The following is a 16,304-nucleotide window of genomic DNA, read 5'->3' as shown; positions in this document are numbered from 1 at the left end:
GAGATGCAGAGGGACTTAGGAGCCCTCGTGCAAGACTCCCAGAAGGTTAATTTACAGGTTGAGTCTGTGGTAAAGAAGGCAAATGCAAAGTTGGCATTTTTTTCCAAGGGGAATAGAATATAAAAGCAAGGAGATAATGCTGAGCCTTATAAGACACTAGTCAGGCCCCACTTGGTATATTGTCAATTTTGGGTCCCATATCTCAGAATGGATGTGTTGTCATTGGAGAGAGTCCAGAAGAGATTCACGAGGATAATTTGGGGAACAAAGGGTTAACATATGAGAGCTTTGGGTCTGTGCTCACTGGAATTTAGAAGAATGCGTGGTGATCTCATCGAAAACTACCGAATGTTGAAAGGACTAGCTCGAATCATAGAAACATAGAAAGCTTTCAGCACAATACAGGCTCTTCAGCCCACAAAGCTGTGCTGAACATGTCCTTACCTTAGAAATTACTTAGGGTTACCCATAGCCCTCTAATTTTCTAACCTCCATGTACCTATCCAGGAGTCTCTTAAACAACCCTATTGTGTCCACCTCCACCACTGTCGCTGGCAGCCCATTCCACGCACTCACCACTCTCTGCATAAAAAACTTACCCCTGACATCTCCTCTGTACCTACTTCCAAGCACCTTAAAACTGTGCCCTCTCATGCTAGCCATTTCAGCCCTGGGAAAAAGCCTCTGACTATCCACACGATCAATGCCTCTCATCATCTTGTACACCTCTACCAGGTCACCTCTCATCCTTCGTCACTCCAAGGAGAAAAGGCCGAGTTCACTCAACCTATTCTCATAAGGCATTCTCCCCAATCCAGGCAACATTCTTGTAAACCTCCTCTGCACTCTTTCTATGGTTTCCACGTCCTTCCTATAGTGAGGCGACCAGAACTGAGCAAAGTACTCCAAGTGGGGTCTGACCAGGGTCCTATATAGCTGCAACATTACCTCTCGGCTGTTAAACTCAATCCCATGATTGATGAAGGCCAATACACCGTATGCCTTCATAACCACAGAGTAAACCTGAGCAGCAGCTTTGAGTGTCCTATGGACTCGGACACCAAGATCCCTCTGATCCTCCACACTGCCAAGAGTCTTACCATTAATACTATATTCTGCCATCATATTTGACCTACCAAAATGAACCACCTCACACTTATCTGGGTTGAACTCCATCTGCCACTTCTCAGCCCAGTTTTGCATCCTATCAATGTCCTGCTGTAACCTCTGACAGCCCTCTACACTATTCACAACACCCCCAACCTTTGTGTTATCAGCAAATTTACTAACCCATCCCTCCACTTCTTCATCCAGGTTATTTATAAAAATCATGAAGGGAAGGGGTCCCAGAACAGATCCCTGAGTCACTCCACTGGTCACTGACCTCCATGCAGAATATGACCTGTCTATAACCACACTTTGCCTTCTGTGGGCAAGCCAGTTCTGGATCCACAAAGCAACGTCCCCTTGGATCCCATGTCTCCTTACTTTCTCAATAAGCCTTGCATGGGGTACCTTATCAAATGCCTTGCTGAAATCCATATACACTACATCTACTGCTCTACCTTCATCAATGGGTTCAGTCACATCCTCAAAATAGGGTGGATGTGGAGAGGATGTTTTGTACGGCAGGTTTACCCATAACTAGAGAGCATAGCCTTAAAATTGAAGGTGGGGGGCCGTCTAGAACAGAGGTAAGGAGGAATTTTTTCAGCCAGAGAGTAGTGAATCTGTCGAAAGCTCTGTCACAGACTGCAGTGGAATCCAAGTCTGTGGGTATATTTAAGGTGGAAGTTGATAGTTTCCTGATCAGACAGGGCATCAAAGGGTATGGCAAGAGGGCCCATGTATGAGGTTGAGTGAGATCTCTTACAGCCGTATGGATTGTGGGTGAAGACTTGATGGGCTGAATGGCCTAATTCTGCCCCTATGTCTGATGGTCTTCTGGTCTTTTGGTCATGCATTTTGGGTGCAACTACCTCTCTTTCTGTCCTATTTATCACCACCTCAGCCTCCCAAATGATCTGTTCATTCAGTTCCAGCTCCAACTCCTCAATACAGTGTCAGAAGCTGCAGCTGGATGCACTTGTCGCAGTTGTAGTCATCAGGGACACTGGAGATCTCCCTGCCTTCCCACAAACCACTCGAGGAGAATTCAACTATCCTGCCTATCATCTGTGCTGTTTCTAACTGAGCAAATGTAATCAAAGCTAGAGGCTGAGAGTGGACTGAAGCATTGTGGACGGAAGGTCGTTTCTTTTCCTTTAATTGATCGGGGAAAAGAAGCTAGACTGCACAGGTGCGTAACGTAGTGCGCCAAGGTTTAAAAGGAAGACCACCATATATAGCAGCCATCGTTGGAGTGAACTGTGGGACGGCTTTGGCTCAATCAGGCTTCGGTGAGAAACAGGCAGAGGTGAGGGTAGGTTCCAGTAAGTTTCTGTTTTTCTTCTTTTTTTTTGTTCAAACTAGAGTATATATCAGGCAGGATGTTGGAATGCTCCTCTTGCAGGATGTGGGAAGTCAGGGAGACCTCTGGTGTCCCTGACATCGACACCTGCAGGAAGTGCATCCAGCTGCAGCTCCTAATAAACTGCGTTAGGGAACTGGAGCTGGAGCTGGATGACCTCCGGATCATTCGGGAGACTGAGGAATTTATAGATTGTAGCTTCTGGGAGATAGTTACACCCAAGGAACAGAGCACAGGTAATTGGGTTACCACCAGGCGAGGGAAGGGGAAAGGGCAGGTAGTGCAGGGTTCCCCCATGGCCATTCCCTTCAACAACAGGTGTACCGATTTGGATACTGTAAAGGTGGGATGGCTTACCTGGGACAAGCTGAGGCAGCTGGTTCTCTGGCACTGAGACTGGTTCTGCAGTGTAGAAGGGAGGGGGGAAGAAGAGGAGAGTGGTAGTGATAGGGAACTCCATAGTCAGGGGTACAGACAGGAGGTTCTGTGGTTGCAACAGAGACTCCTGGATGGTTTGTTGCCTCCCAGGTGCCAGAGTCAGGGATGTCTCTGATCGCGTGCACAGCATTCTGAGGTGGGAGGGTGATCAGCCAGATGTCGTGGTACACATCAGTACCAATGACATAGGTAGAAAGAGTCAGGAAGTCCTGAAGAGTGAGTACAGAGAGTTTGGTAGGAAGTTGAAAAACAGGACCTCGAGGGTAGTAATCTCTGGATTGCTGCCTGTGCTACGTGCCAGTGAGGGTAAGAGTAGGATGCTCTGGAGGATGAACACATGGCTGAGGAACTGGTGTTGGGGGCAGGGTTTCAGATTTCAGGATCATTGGGACCTCTTCTGGGGCAGGTGAGACCTGTACAAGAGAGACGGGTTACACCTGAACTACAAGGGGACCAATATACTTGCAGGGAGTTTGCTAGTGTTGTTGGGGAGGGTTTAAACTAGATTTGCAGGTGGATGGGAACCAGAGTGCCAGAGCAGATAGTGGAACGGGGGTAAAAATAAATGATATTAGTAGTTCATGCAAAGTCACAAATAGTAAGGTTGTGTGTGGTGGTAATAATCTTCTGAGGTGTGTGTATTTCAATGCGAGGAGTATTGTGGGAAAGGCAGATGAGCTGAGAGCCTGGATTGACACGTGGAATTATGACATCATAGCTGTGCTGCCTTTATGGCAGTTATTTAGTTTATAATATTTTCGCATAGTAATTTGTTAGCATTTTTTAGTTAAAGTTAGGATTGTTTAAGTCAATTGATTTGTCTGTAATACATCGCGGCTGCGATGACGTCACATCCGGGTTCGCCGCGTCTTGTGGGGAATTACCGGTTTGAGATTCACGCAAGGGCGGGGGTCACTCACATGTGCGACCATAACGCTGACTAGGGTCTCTCTATGCACCAAAGACACAGTGAAAGCAACGCTGTAAGTCATTAGATAATCGGTATTTGGAGTTAAAATGTTAACGCCGATTCTGTTAAAAGTAACGACGGTCGGTAAGGTTTACCTTTTCGTCAGTTAAAGAGTCGGGATAGTTTGTATTGAAGTGTATCTAAAGCAGCCAATGGAGCAGCTAGATTCTGACTGTATGCTGCACTTTAATGTATTGTAGTTTTACCTTTGCAAGTATTCACAATGTAAATGTGATATTTAGAAGGGAACAAACACTGTACCAATCTTGTATTGTTTTTCAACAGTTTTCACCATGCGTTAATGTGAAGAGTGAACAGTAAATGGTTAATCTTACTGCGGTCTCGTTTGCATTGATTCTGGTTTATCTCGACGTTTACCTCGGCGTTACTTCACACCCGAGCGAGAACGTTACAGTGAAAAAGCGGCATTATCAGGTGTTTAAAGTGCAGCCATGTCAACCCGATCCAGCATCAAGTCGTTGTCAAAGTCATCGTCATCCTGCGACAGGGGCAGTAGGGCATCAAGTAAGGCCACCCAAGCAAGAGCGAAAGCAGAAGCCGCCAAGGTGCGAGCGCGCTTTGCCAAAGAAGAATTAGAAGTAAAGATGAAAGCGGCTGCCAGAGAAGCCGAAAACCAGAAGGAAAAGGCTGCCAGAGAAGCCGAAGCGACTGCCAGAGAAGCCGAAAACCAGAAGGAAAAGGCCGCCAGAGAAGCCGAAGCGGCTGCCAGAGAAGCCGAAAACGAATTGGAAAGGAAAAGGGTAGAGGCACGGTTAGAAGCGCTGAAGCTAGAACGAGAAGCAGCAGCTGCCGAGGTGGAAGCAGAGTTAATAGAAGACGCCGAAGAAATGCATGATCCGAAGGACGGAAAATCTACCTCAGAAAAGATCGGATTGGAACGTACAAGGAACTATGTCCAATCTCAAATGGAATGGAAGACTCTTTCTTCCTCTCCTTACTTATTCGATAACGTCCCACTCCACGAGGAGTCTTGGAGAGGCCCGACGGCATCACGTCCATCCGAGGAAGATAATTTACCCTCGCAACTCCGCGATGAACCCAGGAATGCAAGGGCTCACGACAAGTACTTCTCGACACCGAACTTACCGGATTTGGGGAGAAGAGAGGCAAAGACTGAGTCCAGACCAGCAAATCCCATAACAGATGTACGCCCTCAGTCATGTACCTGTGGACATGTTCCCTCAGCCCGCACGCCACCTGCAGATGAATCCGCAGCACGGTATTTCGCACGACGGGATCTCGTCACTTCAGGACTATACCGGTTTGACGATAAACCCGAAAATTACCGTGCATGGTACTCCACTTTCACCAACGCTATCGACGGATTCCAGCTCAGAGCAACCCAGGAGTTGGATCTTATGGCAAAATGGCTGGGAAAAGAATCATGCGAACAGGTGAGACGCATGCGTTCAGTGTACATCAACAAACCCGAGCTAGCATTGAAGAAAGCATGGGAGAGACTTCAGGAGGGCTACGGAGCCCCCGAAATTATTGAGGCGGCGCTATGCCAACGTTTGGGAAATTTTCCTAAGGTGTCAGCCAAGGACCACACCAAGCTAAGAGAATTTGGAGATTTACTCATGGAGATTCAAGGCGCCAAAGAAGATGGCCACTCAGCTGGTCTAGTATACCTAGACACTCCAACCGGGATTAGACAACTCGTGGACAAACTTCCATTTGGGCTGCAGGACAGGTGGTTGTCCGTTGCCTCAGATTACAAGGAAGAACACAAAGGTCAATTCCCTCCCTTCGAGTATTTCACCAGGTTCGTGTGCAAGGAGGCGAAGAAGCGAAACGATCCTAGCCTCATAGGTCCAGGAAGCAGTACAATTTACACCAAGCCAGATAAATCCACTTCGAATAATTCCAACATTACTAAACCAGTCTCAGCGCTTAAGACTGAAGTCCTTACAACTAACAACGACTCTAGCAAGAATTGTCCATTGCACAACAAACCCCACCCTCTCAAAAGATGCAGAACGTTTAGGGAAAAACCCCTCGAAGAGAGGAAGGCCCTCCTCGAGGAGAAAGGAATATGCTTTAGATGCTGTTCCTCGACCTCTCACTGTGCGAGAGAGTGTACGATCGCCGTGAAGTGCCTGGAATGTGATAGCACTAATCACGACTGGGCCATGCATCCTGGCCCGTCACCGCAAACCGACAACGCTCCTTCACCCCCACAACAGGACGGCGGGGAGGGAGAAGCTCACTCCAGGACAACTGTTGTCAGCTCGAGCTGTACGGAAGTTTGCGGTCAAGCTCACGCAAGCCGTTCTTGTTCAAAGATCTGTCTCACTAAGGTGTACCCTAAGGGAGCCAAAGACAAGGCCATCAAAGCCTACGTAATTCTGGACGATCAGAGCAACCGCTCGCTAGTCAGTCCAAAGTTCTTTAACTTGTTCAACATTGAGAGTGAGCAGTTCCCATACTACCTTAGAACTTGCTCAGGCAACATGAAAACTTACGGAAGGAGGGCCGAAGGCTTCCAGATCGAGTCCCTGGATGGTAAAGTCCTCATCTGTCTCCCCCCACTCGTAGAGTGCGAGAAAATCTTGAATAACCGCACTGAGATCCCGACGCCAAGTGCGGTGCTACACCAACCACATCTCCACCACATCGCCAAACACATCCCAGAGCTGGATCCAGAAGCAGAAATACTCCTGCTATTAGGGAGGGATGTTCTCCGGGTACACAAGGTTAGGCAGCAGGTCAATGGACCACACGACGCCCCCTTTGCCCAACGCCTGGATCTGGGCTGGGTGGTGATAGGAGAGGTGTGCCCTGGCAACGAACACAAATCAACGGCTAACACACTCAAGACCAATGTGCTAGAGAGTAGCCGCCATACGATTCTTCAACCCCGCACAAGTTCCATGTGCGTCCAGGAAGCACCACAAGGCTTTAACAAGCGCAAAGTAACTGACGAGACGCTCGGTCAGTCTGTCTTTGCTCAAAAGGAGCATGATAATAAACTCGCTCCATCGGCTCAAGACGCCACCATCTTAAAAACGGAGGACACCAAGGTCTTCAGAGACAAAGCAAATAGTGGGGTCGCCCCACTACCTTTCAGAGAACCACGCCAGTGCTTGCCAAACAACAAAGAGCAGGCAGTCAAGCGGTTCACGCCCTTGCAAAAAACCACGAAAAGGAGACCTGAGATGCAGCAAAGCATCCGATCGACCCACGAGGTACTGGGCACACCAATGGCAGAGGTCACAGCCATTATGAATGCACGACCACTCCTACCCGTGTCTTCTGACCCGGAAAACCCCTTCATACTGTCGCCATCAATGCTCCTTACGCAGAAGGCAGGAGCTGCCCCTCCACCAGGGGACTTCTCCGATAAGGACCTGTACACAAAGCAATGGAGAAGGGACCTTCAAGTTGGAGATTTAGTCCTGCTCAAGGACAAGCAAATCGCCGGCAACTGCTGGCCAATGGCCAGAATCACTGCCACATTCCCTAGTAGGGATGGACATGTCAGGGAAGTCGAGTTGAAAACTACTGACCAAGGCGATGGGAAAATTTACCAAAGGCCTGTTACAGAAGTCATTCTACTTCTACCTAACGACTGATTTAGAGACTGAAGTTTGTATTATGTTCATTGTGACCTTACGAAGGCCAAGCGGGGAGTGTGCTGCCTTTATGGCAGTTATTTAGTTTATAATATTTTCGCATAGTAATTTGTTAGCATTTTTTAGTTAAAGTTAGGATTGTTTAAGTCAATTGATTTGTCTGTAATACATCGCGGCTGCGATGACGTCACATCCGGGTTCGCCGCGTCTTGTGGGGAATTACCGGTTTGAGATTCACGCAAGGGCGGGGGTCACTCACATGTGCGACCATAACGCTGACTAGGGTCTCTCTATGCACCAAAGACACAGTGAAAGCAACGCTGTAAGTCATTAGATAATCGGTATTTGGAGTTAAAATGTTAACGCCGATTCTGTTAAAAGTAACGACGGTCGGTAAGGTTTACCTTTTCGTCAGTTAAAGAGTCGGGATAGTTTGTATTGAAGTGTATCTAAAGCAGCCAATGGAGCAGCTAGATTCTGACTGTATGCTGCACTTTAATGTATTGTAGTTTTACCTTTGCAAGTATTCACAATGTAAATGTGATATTTAGAAGGGAACAAACACTGTACCAATCTTGTATTGTTTTTCAACAGTTTTCACCATGCGTTAATGTGAAGAGTGAACAGTAAATGGTTAATCTTACTGCGGTCTCGTTTGCATTGATTCTGGTTTATCTCGACGTTTACCTCGGCGTTACTTCACACCCGAGCGAGAACGTTACAATAGCCATTACTGAAACTTGGCTACAAGAGGGGCAGGACTGGCAGCTCAATGTTACAGGGTTCCGATGTTTCAGACGTGATAGAGGCAGAGGGATGAAGGGTGGGGGATGGCTTTGCTAGTCAGGGAAAATATTACAGCAGTGCTTCGGCAGGACAGATTAGAGGGCTTGTCTACAGAGGCCATATGGGTGGAGCTGAGAAACAGGAAAGGTATGACCACGTTAATAGGGTTGTATTATAGACCACCCAATAGTCAGCGAGAATTGGAGGAGCAAATCTGCAGAGAGATAGCAGACAACTGCAGGAGACAGAAAGTTGTGATTGTAGGGGATTTTAATTTTCCACACATTGATTGGGACTCCCATACTGTTAAAGGTCTAGATGGGTTAGAGTTTGTGAAATGTGTTCAGGAAAGTTTTCTAAATCAATATATAGATGTACCTACTAGGGAGGATGCAATATTAGATCTCCTATTAGGAAACAAGTTAGGGCAGGTGACGGAAGTGTGTGTAGGGGAACACTTTGGTTCCAGTGATCACAACACCATTAGTTTCAACTTGATCATGGATAAAGATAGATCTGGTCCTCGGGTTGAAGTTCTAAACTGGAAAAAGGCCAAATTTGAAGAAATGAGAAAGGATCTAAAAAGCGTGGATTGGGACAGGTTGTTCTCTGGCAAGGAAGTGATTGGTAAGTGGGAGGCCTACAAAGAAGAAATTTTGAGAGCGCAGAGTCTGTATGCTCCTGTCAGGGTTAAAGGCAAAGTGAATAAGAATAAGGAACCTTGGTTTTCGAGGGATACTGGAAATCTGATAAAGAAGAGGAGAGAGATGTATAACATGTATAGGCAACAGGGAGGAAATAAGATGCTTGAGGAGTATAAAAGGAGTAAGAAAATACTTAAGAAAGAAATCAGGAGGGCTAAGATAAGACATGAGGTTGCTTTGGCAGTCAGGGTGAAGGATAATCCTAAGAGCTTCTACAGGTATGTTAAGAGCAAAAGGATAGTAAGGGATAAAATTGGTCCTCTTGAAGATCAGAGTGGTCGGCTATGTATGGAACCAAAAGAAATGGGAGAGATATTAATTCGGTTTTTTGCATCTGTATTTACTAAGGAAACTGGAATGGAGTCTATGGAAACAAGGCAAACAAGTATGGAGTTCATGGAACTTATACAGATTAAAGAGGAGGACGTGCTTGCTGCCTTGAGGCAAATCAGAGTAGATAAATCCCCAGGACCTGACAGGGTATTCCCTTGGACCTTTAAGGAGACTAGTGTTGAAATTGCAGGGGCCCTGGCAGAAATATTTAAAATGTCGATATCCACGGGTCAGGTGCTGGAGGATTGGAGGATAGCTCATGTAGTTCCGTTGTTTAAAAAAGGCTTAAAAAGTAAGTCGGGAAATTATAGGCTGGTAAGTTTGACATCAGTAGTAGGTAAATTATTGGAAGGAATGCTAAGAGATAGGATCTACAAGTATTTGGATAGACAGGGACTTATTAGAAAAAGTCAGCATGGCTTTGAGCATGGTAGGTCATGTTTAAACAATCTATTAGAGTTTTTTGAGGAGGTTACCAGGAAAGTGGATGAAGGGAAGGCAGTGGATGTTGTCTACATGGACTTCAGTAAGGCCTTTGACAAGGTCCCGCATGGGAGGTTAGTTAGGAAGATTCAGTCACTAGGTATACATGGAGAGGTAGTAAATTGGATTAGACATTGGCTCAATGGGAGAAGCCAGAGAGTGGTAGTGGAGGATTGCTACTCTGAGTGGAGGCCTGTGACTAGTGGTGTGCCACAGGGATCAGTGCTGGGTCCATTGTTATTTGTCATCTATATCAATGATCTGGATGATAATGTGGCAAATTGGATCAGCAAATTGGCTGATGATACAAAGATTGGAGGTGTAGTGGAGAGTGAGGAAGGTTTTCAAAGCTTGCAGAGGAACTTGGACCAGTTGGAGGAATGGGCAGAAAAATGGCGGATGGAGTTTAATGCGGACAAGTGTGAGGTATTGCAATTCGGAAGGTCAAACCAAGGTAGAACATACAAGGTAAATGGTAGGACACTGAGGAGTGCAGTAGATCTGGGAGTACAGATACATAATTCCCTAAAAGTGGTGTCACAAGTAGATAGGGTTGTAAAGAGAGCTTTTGGTACATTGGCCTTTATAAATCAAAGTATTGAGTATAAGAGTTGGAATGTTATGGTGAGGTTGTATAAGACCTTGGTGAGACTGAATTTGGAGTATTGTGTGCAGTTTTGGTCACGTAATTACAGGAAGGATATTAATAAGGTTGAAAGAGTGCAGAGAAGGTTTACAAGGATGTTGCCGGGACTTGAGAAACTGAGTTACAGAGAAAGGTTGAATAGGTTAGGACTTTATCCGCTGGAGCATAGGAGAATGAGGGGTGATTTGATAGAGGTGTATAAAATTATGATGGGTATAGATAGAGTGAATGCAAGCAGGCTTTTTCCACTGAGGCTAGCGGAGAAAAAAACCCAGAGGTCATGGGTTAAGGGTGAAGGGGGAAAAGTTTAAAGGGAACATGGGGGGGGGGCTTCTTCACACAGAGAGTGGTGGGAGTGTGGAATGAGCTGCCAGATGAAGTGGTGAATGTCACTTTTGACATTTAAGAAAAACTTGGACAGGTACATGGATGAGAGGGGTTTGGAGGGATATGGTCCAGGTGCAGGTCAGTGGGACTAGGCAGAAAAATGGTTTGGCACAGCCAAGAAGGGCCAAAAGGCCTGTTTCTGTGCTGTAATGTTCTATGGTTCTATGGTTCTAAGGAAGAAGAGTAAACAGTTGGGGCAGAAAAAGGGTATACCTGCAGTTTTTTTGCCTCCTTTTGCCTATTGATTACCTGACTGGCAGACCACAGTACGTGCGCTTGCAACACTGTGTGTCAGACAGAGTGATCAGCAGCACTGGGGCTCCACAGGGGACTGTCCTGTCTCCCTTTCTCTTCACCAGCTACACCTCGGACTTCAACTACAACAGAGTCTTCCCATCTTCAAAAGTTTTCTGATGACTCTGCCATAGTTGGATGCATCAGCAAGGGAGATGAGGCTGAGTACAGGGATACGGTGGGAAACTTTGTCACATGGTGCGAGCAGAATCATCTGCAGCTTAATTTGAAAAAGACTGAGGAGCTGGTGGTGGACCTGAGGAGGTCTAAGGCACCGGTGACCCCTGTTTCCATCCAAGGGGTCAGTGTGGACATGGTGGAGGATTACAAATACCTGGAGATATGAATTGACAATAAACTGGACTGGTCAAAGAACACTGAGGCTGTCTACAAGAAGGGTCAGAGCCGTCTCTACTTCCTGAGGAGACTGAGGTCCTTTAACGTCTGCCGGACCATGTTGAGGATGTTCTACAAGTCTGTGGTGGCCAGGAATGCTATCATGTTTGCTGTTGTGTGCTGGGGCAGCAGGCTGAGGGTAGCAGACACCAACAGAATCAACAAACTCATTCGTAAGGCCAGTGAAGTTGTGGGGGTGGAACTGGACTCCCTGACAATGGTGTCTGAAAAGAGGATGCTGTCCAAGTTGCATGCCATCTTGGACAATGTCTCCCATCCACTCCATAATGTACTGGTTAGGCACAGGAGTACATTCAGCCAGAGACTCATTCCACCGAGATGTAATAGTGAGCGTCATAGGAAGTCATTCCTGCCTGTGGCCATCAAACTTTACAACTCCTCCCTCGGAGTGTCAGACACCCTGAGCCAATAGGCTGGTCCTGGACTGATTTCCACTTGGCATAATTTACTTATTATTATTTAATTACTTCTAGTTTTATCTTACTATATTTCTATTATATTCTTGGTTGGTGCGACTGTAATGAAACCCAATTTCCCTTGGGATCAATAAAGTACGTCTGTCTGTCTGTCTTCTCTCCCTGAATCCTGGAAGAGCTAAAACCTCAAAATCTCCACTCTGTCTCTGACTAATCCAATGATGGCCACTCTGCTTGTCCCTGCCTTACTTTCATTTGTTCTTGACAGTCAATCCCGAATGCTGATTTTCTGCTGCTCAAAAATCCAAACTACTTCAAGTCACTTTGCACTCAATCTGTGAACCCGAGTGAACTTTGTCTTCTCAGTCTCTGGAACTCCGAGTGGGCACAGCTCAAAGCTCCAAACTGTCTCAAGTCACAATATTTTCCACTCAGTCTTTGAACTTGAGTGAACTTGGTCTTTTCAGTCTCCCAGACTCCGAGTGGGTGCCGCTTAAAACTCCAAACTGCTGCAAGTTGCAGCCTTTTCTACTCAATTGGTGAACTCGAGTGAACTCCCTCTTCTCAGTCATGATAGTGTTCCTCACTGTCCTTTACACCCCCAGTCTTGGTGTAAGAGAGGGAAAGAAGGAGGGAGAGGGAGGGGGAGATGGAGAGGATGAGAGAGAACCGAGACCACATCATGTGACTGTTTGTACTGGAGTTAAACAAACCTTCAGTCCCAACATATTCGTGCTAAATGGTAACTACCTGTCCGTAGTGATCTCCATTAACAGCCCAAATCCTATAGACATCTCTGACTCCCCATCCTTCACCCACCTGTCCTTTAGGCATGCATTTTCTATCTCACATTGTAATTTGCAGGCCATCTCCTTACTTCTGTTTGGGGGTCTGTATACAATTCCCACCGGGGTCTTTTTACCCTTGTAGTTTCTTCACAATGATTCAACACCTTCTGACCCTATGTCATCGCTTTCTAAAAATTTCATTTCGTTTTTTAACCAACAGGGCAATACCGCCCCCCATCCTTTTGAGACAATGTGTATCCTTGGACATTAAACTTGCAGTTATAATCTTCTTTCAACCATGATTCAATGATACCTCCAACCAATCATACATTCCAATCTGCAACTGTGCTACAAGTTCATCTATCTTATTGTATATACAACCTTAGTCCTCTCCATCTCCAGCACTGACTGAGAGTCACTGACTTGAATCACTATCTTTGTTTCTCTCTCTGCAGATGCTGCCCGACCTGGTGAGTCTGAGCAGCCGTTTCCAATTTTACCTCAGATTCCCAGTGTCTGCAGTTTCCTGTCGATGCTGCTGTTAGCCGAAGGTTCGTGGTGTGGGGCACACAGGTTAAAGTGATGCCACTGGAGAAAGGAAGTAAACTTTATACAGTGTGGAGCTCAAAGTTCAAAGTAAATTTGTTATCGAAGTACATGTGTGTCATCATACACAACCCTGAGATTCATTTTATTCTGGGCAATCACAGTAAATATGAGAAACACAATAAAATCAATGAAATTTCGTACCCAGCAGGACAAACAGAAACTAATGTGATTTAAAAAAAACCAAACTGAATACAAAAAGAGAGAAAAGAAATAATAATAATAAATAGATCAGTAAGAACATGAGATGAAGAACCCTTGAAAGTCGTAGATGATGGTTTTAGTGAAGTTGAATGAGTTGTCTTCACTGGTTCAGGAGTCTGATGTTTGAAGGGTAATTGTTGTTCCTGAACCAGGCAATGTGAGTCCAGAGGCTCTTATACCTTGTTCTTGGAGACAGCAGTGAGAAGAGAACATGGATTGGATGGTGGGGATCTTCGATGATGGATGCTGCTTTCCTACAACAGTGCCTGATGTAGATGTGTTCTGTGGTGGGGAGGATGTTACCAGAAATGATTGGGCATATATTGTAATTGACTTTGTGTGCCTTTCCATTCAAAGGCTTTGCTGTTTCCATACCAAGCCATGATGCAACCAGTCAATATACTCTCCACCACAAATCAATGGAAGTGTGTCAAAGTTTTAGATGACAGGTGGAAACTTTGCAAACTTCTAAGAAACTACTGAGTGGTAGGATGAGAACAGAGCAACCCTTTCAATCAGGTCTGCACTCAAAAGTAACAAGGCAGAACTTCGTGGCAGTTTCTCAGAGGTGGACTGCGACCAATTACTGAGCGGGATTCATAAGAGAGAGCACTAAAAATAACGCAAGCACAAGCGGAGCTGTTGTTGTTGTGAGTGGGCCAGTGTTTAGAGTGGCTTTGGATCATCAGGTCTCAGCAAGGTCAGGCTTGGGTGAGGTAAGTATCTGGTAACTTTCTCCTTTTCTTCTTAATTCTTCATTCCTCATCTGTTGGGGGACAGTAGTGCAGAGAGAATGGCTCCAGGGACAGTGTTTTGTTCTGTGTGTGAGATAGGGGAGACCTCCATTCTCCCAGATAACCACACCTGCACCAGGTGCTCCTCAGAAAATGGGTTGAGGATCTGGAGCTGCAGTTCAATGACCTTCAGCTCAAACAGGAGAATGAGGAGGTGATAGGCACGAGTTACAGGGAGGCAGTGACTCCTAAGTTACAGGAAGCAGGTTCCGGGATGATGGTCAGGAGAAGAAAGGGAAATGGGGAGTCATAGCAGAGTAGCCCTGTGGCCGTAACCTCAAGTACCCACTTTGAGACACTGTTGAGAGGTCAAGCTATTAAGGGGGAGTAGCACTGACCAGGTCTCCGGAATTTAGTCTGATGCTGTGACTCAGATGCACCGTCCAGAGAGGTGAAGAGAACTGCAGTGGTGATGGGAGATTCCATGATCAGAGGAACAGAGAAGAGATTCTGTGGGTGTGAAAGACAATTGGATGATATGTTAAGAAAGAGGATGTGTTGGAGCTTTTGGAAAGCATCAAGTTGGATAAGTCACCCGGACAGGACAAAATGTACCCCAGGCTACTGTGGGAGGCGAGGGAGGAGATTGTTGAGTCTCTGGCGATGATTTTTGCATCATCAATGGGGACGGGAGAGGTTCCGGAGGATTGGAGGGTTGCAGATGTTGTTCCATTATTCAAGAAAGGGAGTAGAGATAGCCCAGGAAATTATAGACCAGTGAGTCTTATCTCAGTGGATGGTAAGTTGATAGAGAAGATCCTGATTATGAACATTTGGAGAGGCATAATATGATTAGGAATGGTCAAGGGCAGGTCATGCCTTGCGAGCCTGATTGAATTTTTTAAGGATGTGACTAAACACATTGATGAAGGTAGAGCAGTAGATGTAGTGTATATGGATTTCAGCAAGGCATTTGATAAGGTACCCCATGCAAGGCTTATTGAGAAAATAAGGAGGCATGGGATCCAAGGGGACATTGCTTTGTGGCTCCAGAATTGGCTTGCCCACAGAAGGCAAAGAATGGTTGTAGACGGGTCATATTCTGCATGGAGGTCGCTGACCAGTGGTGTGCCTCAGGGATCTGTTCTGGGATCCTTACTTTTCGTGATATTTATAAATGACCTGGATGAAGAAGTGGAGGGAGGGGTTAGTAAGTTTGCTGATGACACAAAGGTTGGAGGTGTTGTGGATAGTGTGGAGGGCTGTCAGAGGTTACAGCAGGACATCGATAGGATGCAAAACTGGGCTGAGAAGTGGCAGATGGAGTTCAACCCAGATAAGTGTGAAGTGGTTCATTTTGGTAGGTCAAATATGATGGCAGAATATAATATTGATGGTAAGACTCTTGGCAGTGTGGAGGATTAGAGGGATCTTGGGGTCCAAGTCCATAGGACGTTCAAAGCAGCTGTGCAGATTGACTGTGGATAAGAAGGCAAATGGTGTATTGGTCTTCATCAATCGTGGAATTGAACTTAGGAGCCGGGAGTTAATGTTGCAGCTATATAGGACCCTGGTCAGACCCCACTTGGAGTACTGTGCTCAGTTCTGGTCGCCTCACTACAGGAAGGAGGTGGAAACCATAGAAAAGGTGCGGAGGAGATTTACAAGGATTTACAAGGAAGGCTCTTAACTTCATCCCACCCCCTCCAGTCTTCTCCTATCATTTCGCATTTCCTCCTCCCCCACTACTTTCAAATCTCTTACTATCTTTCCTTTTGGTTAGTCCTGATGAAGGGTCTCAGCCCGAAATGTCGACAGCGCTTCTCCCTATAGATGCTGCCAGGCCTGCTGTGTTCCACCAGCATTTTGTGTGTGTTGTTGTTTGAATTTCCAGCATCTGCAGATTTCCTCGTGTTTACAAGGATGTTGCCTGGATTGGGGAGCATGCCTTATGAGAATAGGCTGAGTGAACTTGGCCTTTCCTCCTTGGAATGAAGGAGAATGAGAGGTGACCTGATAGAGGTGTACAAGA

General features: G+C 46.1%; 2 protein-coding genes across 2 annotated transcripts in view; one reads left to right on the top strand and one right to left on the bottom strand.

Moving 5' to 3' along the window:
- LOC140726087 (up-regulator of cell proliferation-like) overlaps positions 1-16,304 on the bottom strand; it is a 620,561-nt gene that overhangs the window by 585,226 nt on the left and 19,031 nt on the right. The gene's annotated exons all lie outside the window — the stretch shown is intronic.
- LOC140726080 (uncharacterized) lies at positions 3,637-8,117 on the top strand. Its single transcript, XM_073042016.1, has 2 exons — positions 3,637-3,891; positions 4,164-8,117. Exon 2 carries the CDS (start codon positions 4,331-4,333, stop codon positions 7,472-7,474), a length of 3,144 nt encoding a protein of 1,047 aa, XP_072898117.1. The 5' UTR covers positions 3,637-3,891; positions 4,164-4,330; the 3' UTR covers positions 7,475-8,117.

Source organism: Hemitrygon akajei, chromosome 4, assembly GCF_048418815.1.
Source record: "Hemitrygon akajei chromosome 4, sHemAka1.3, whole genome shotgun sequence".
NCBI lineage: Eukaryota > Metazoa > Chordata > Chondrichthyes > Myliobatiformes > Dasyatidae > Hemitrygon > Hemitrygon akajei.
The sequence above is the reverse complement of the archived record's forward strand: the minus strand, read 5'-3'. Positions and strand labels throughout refer to the sequence as shown.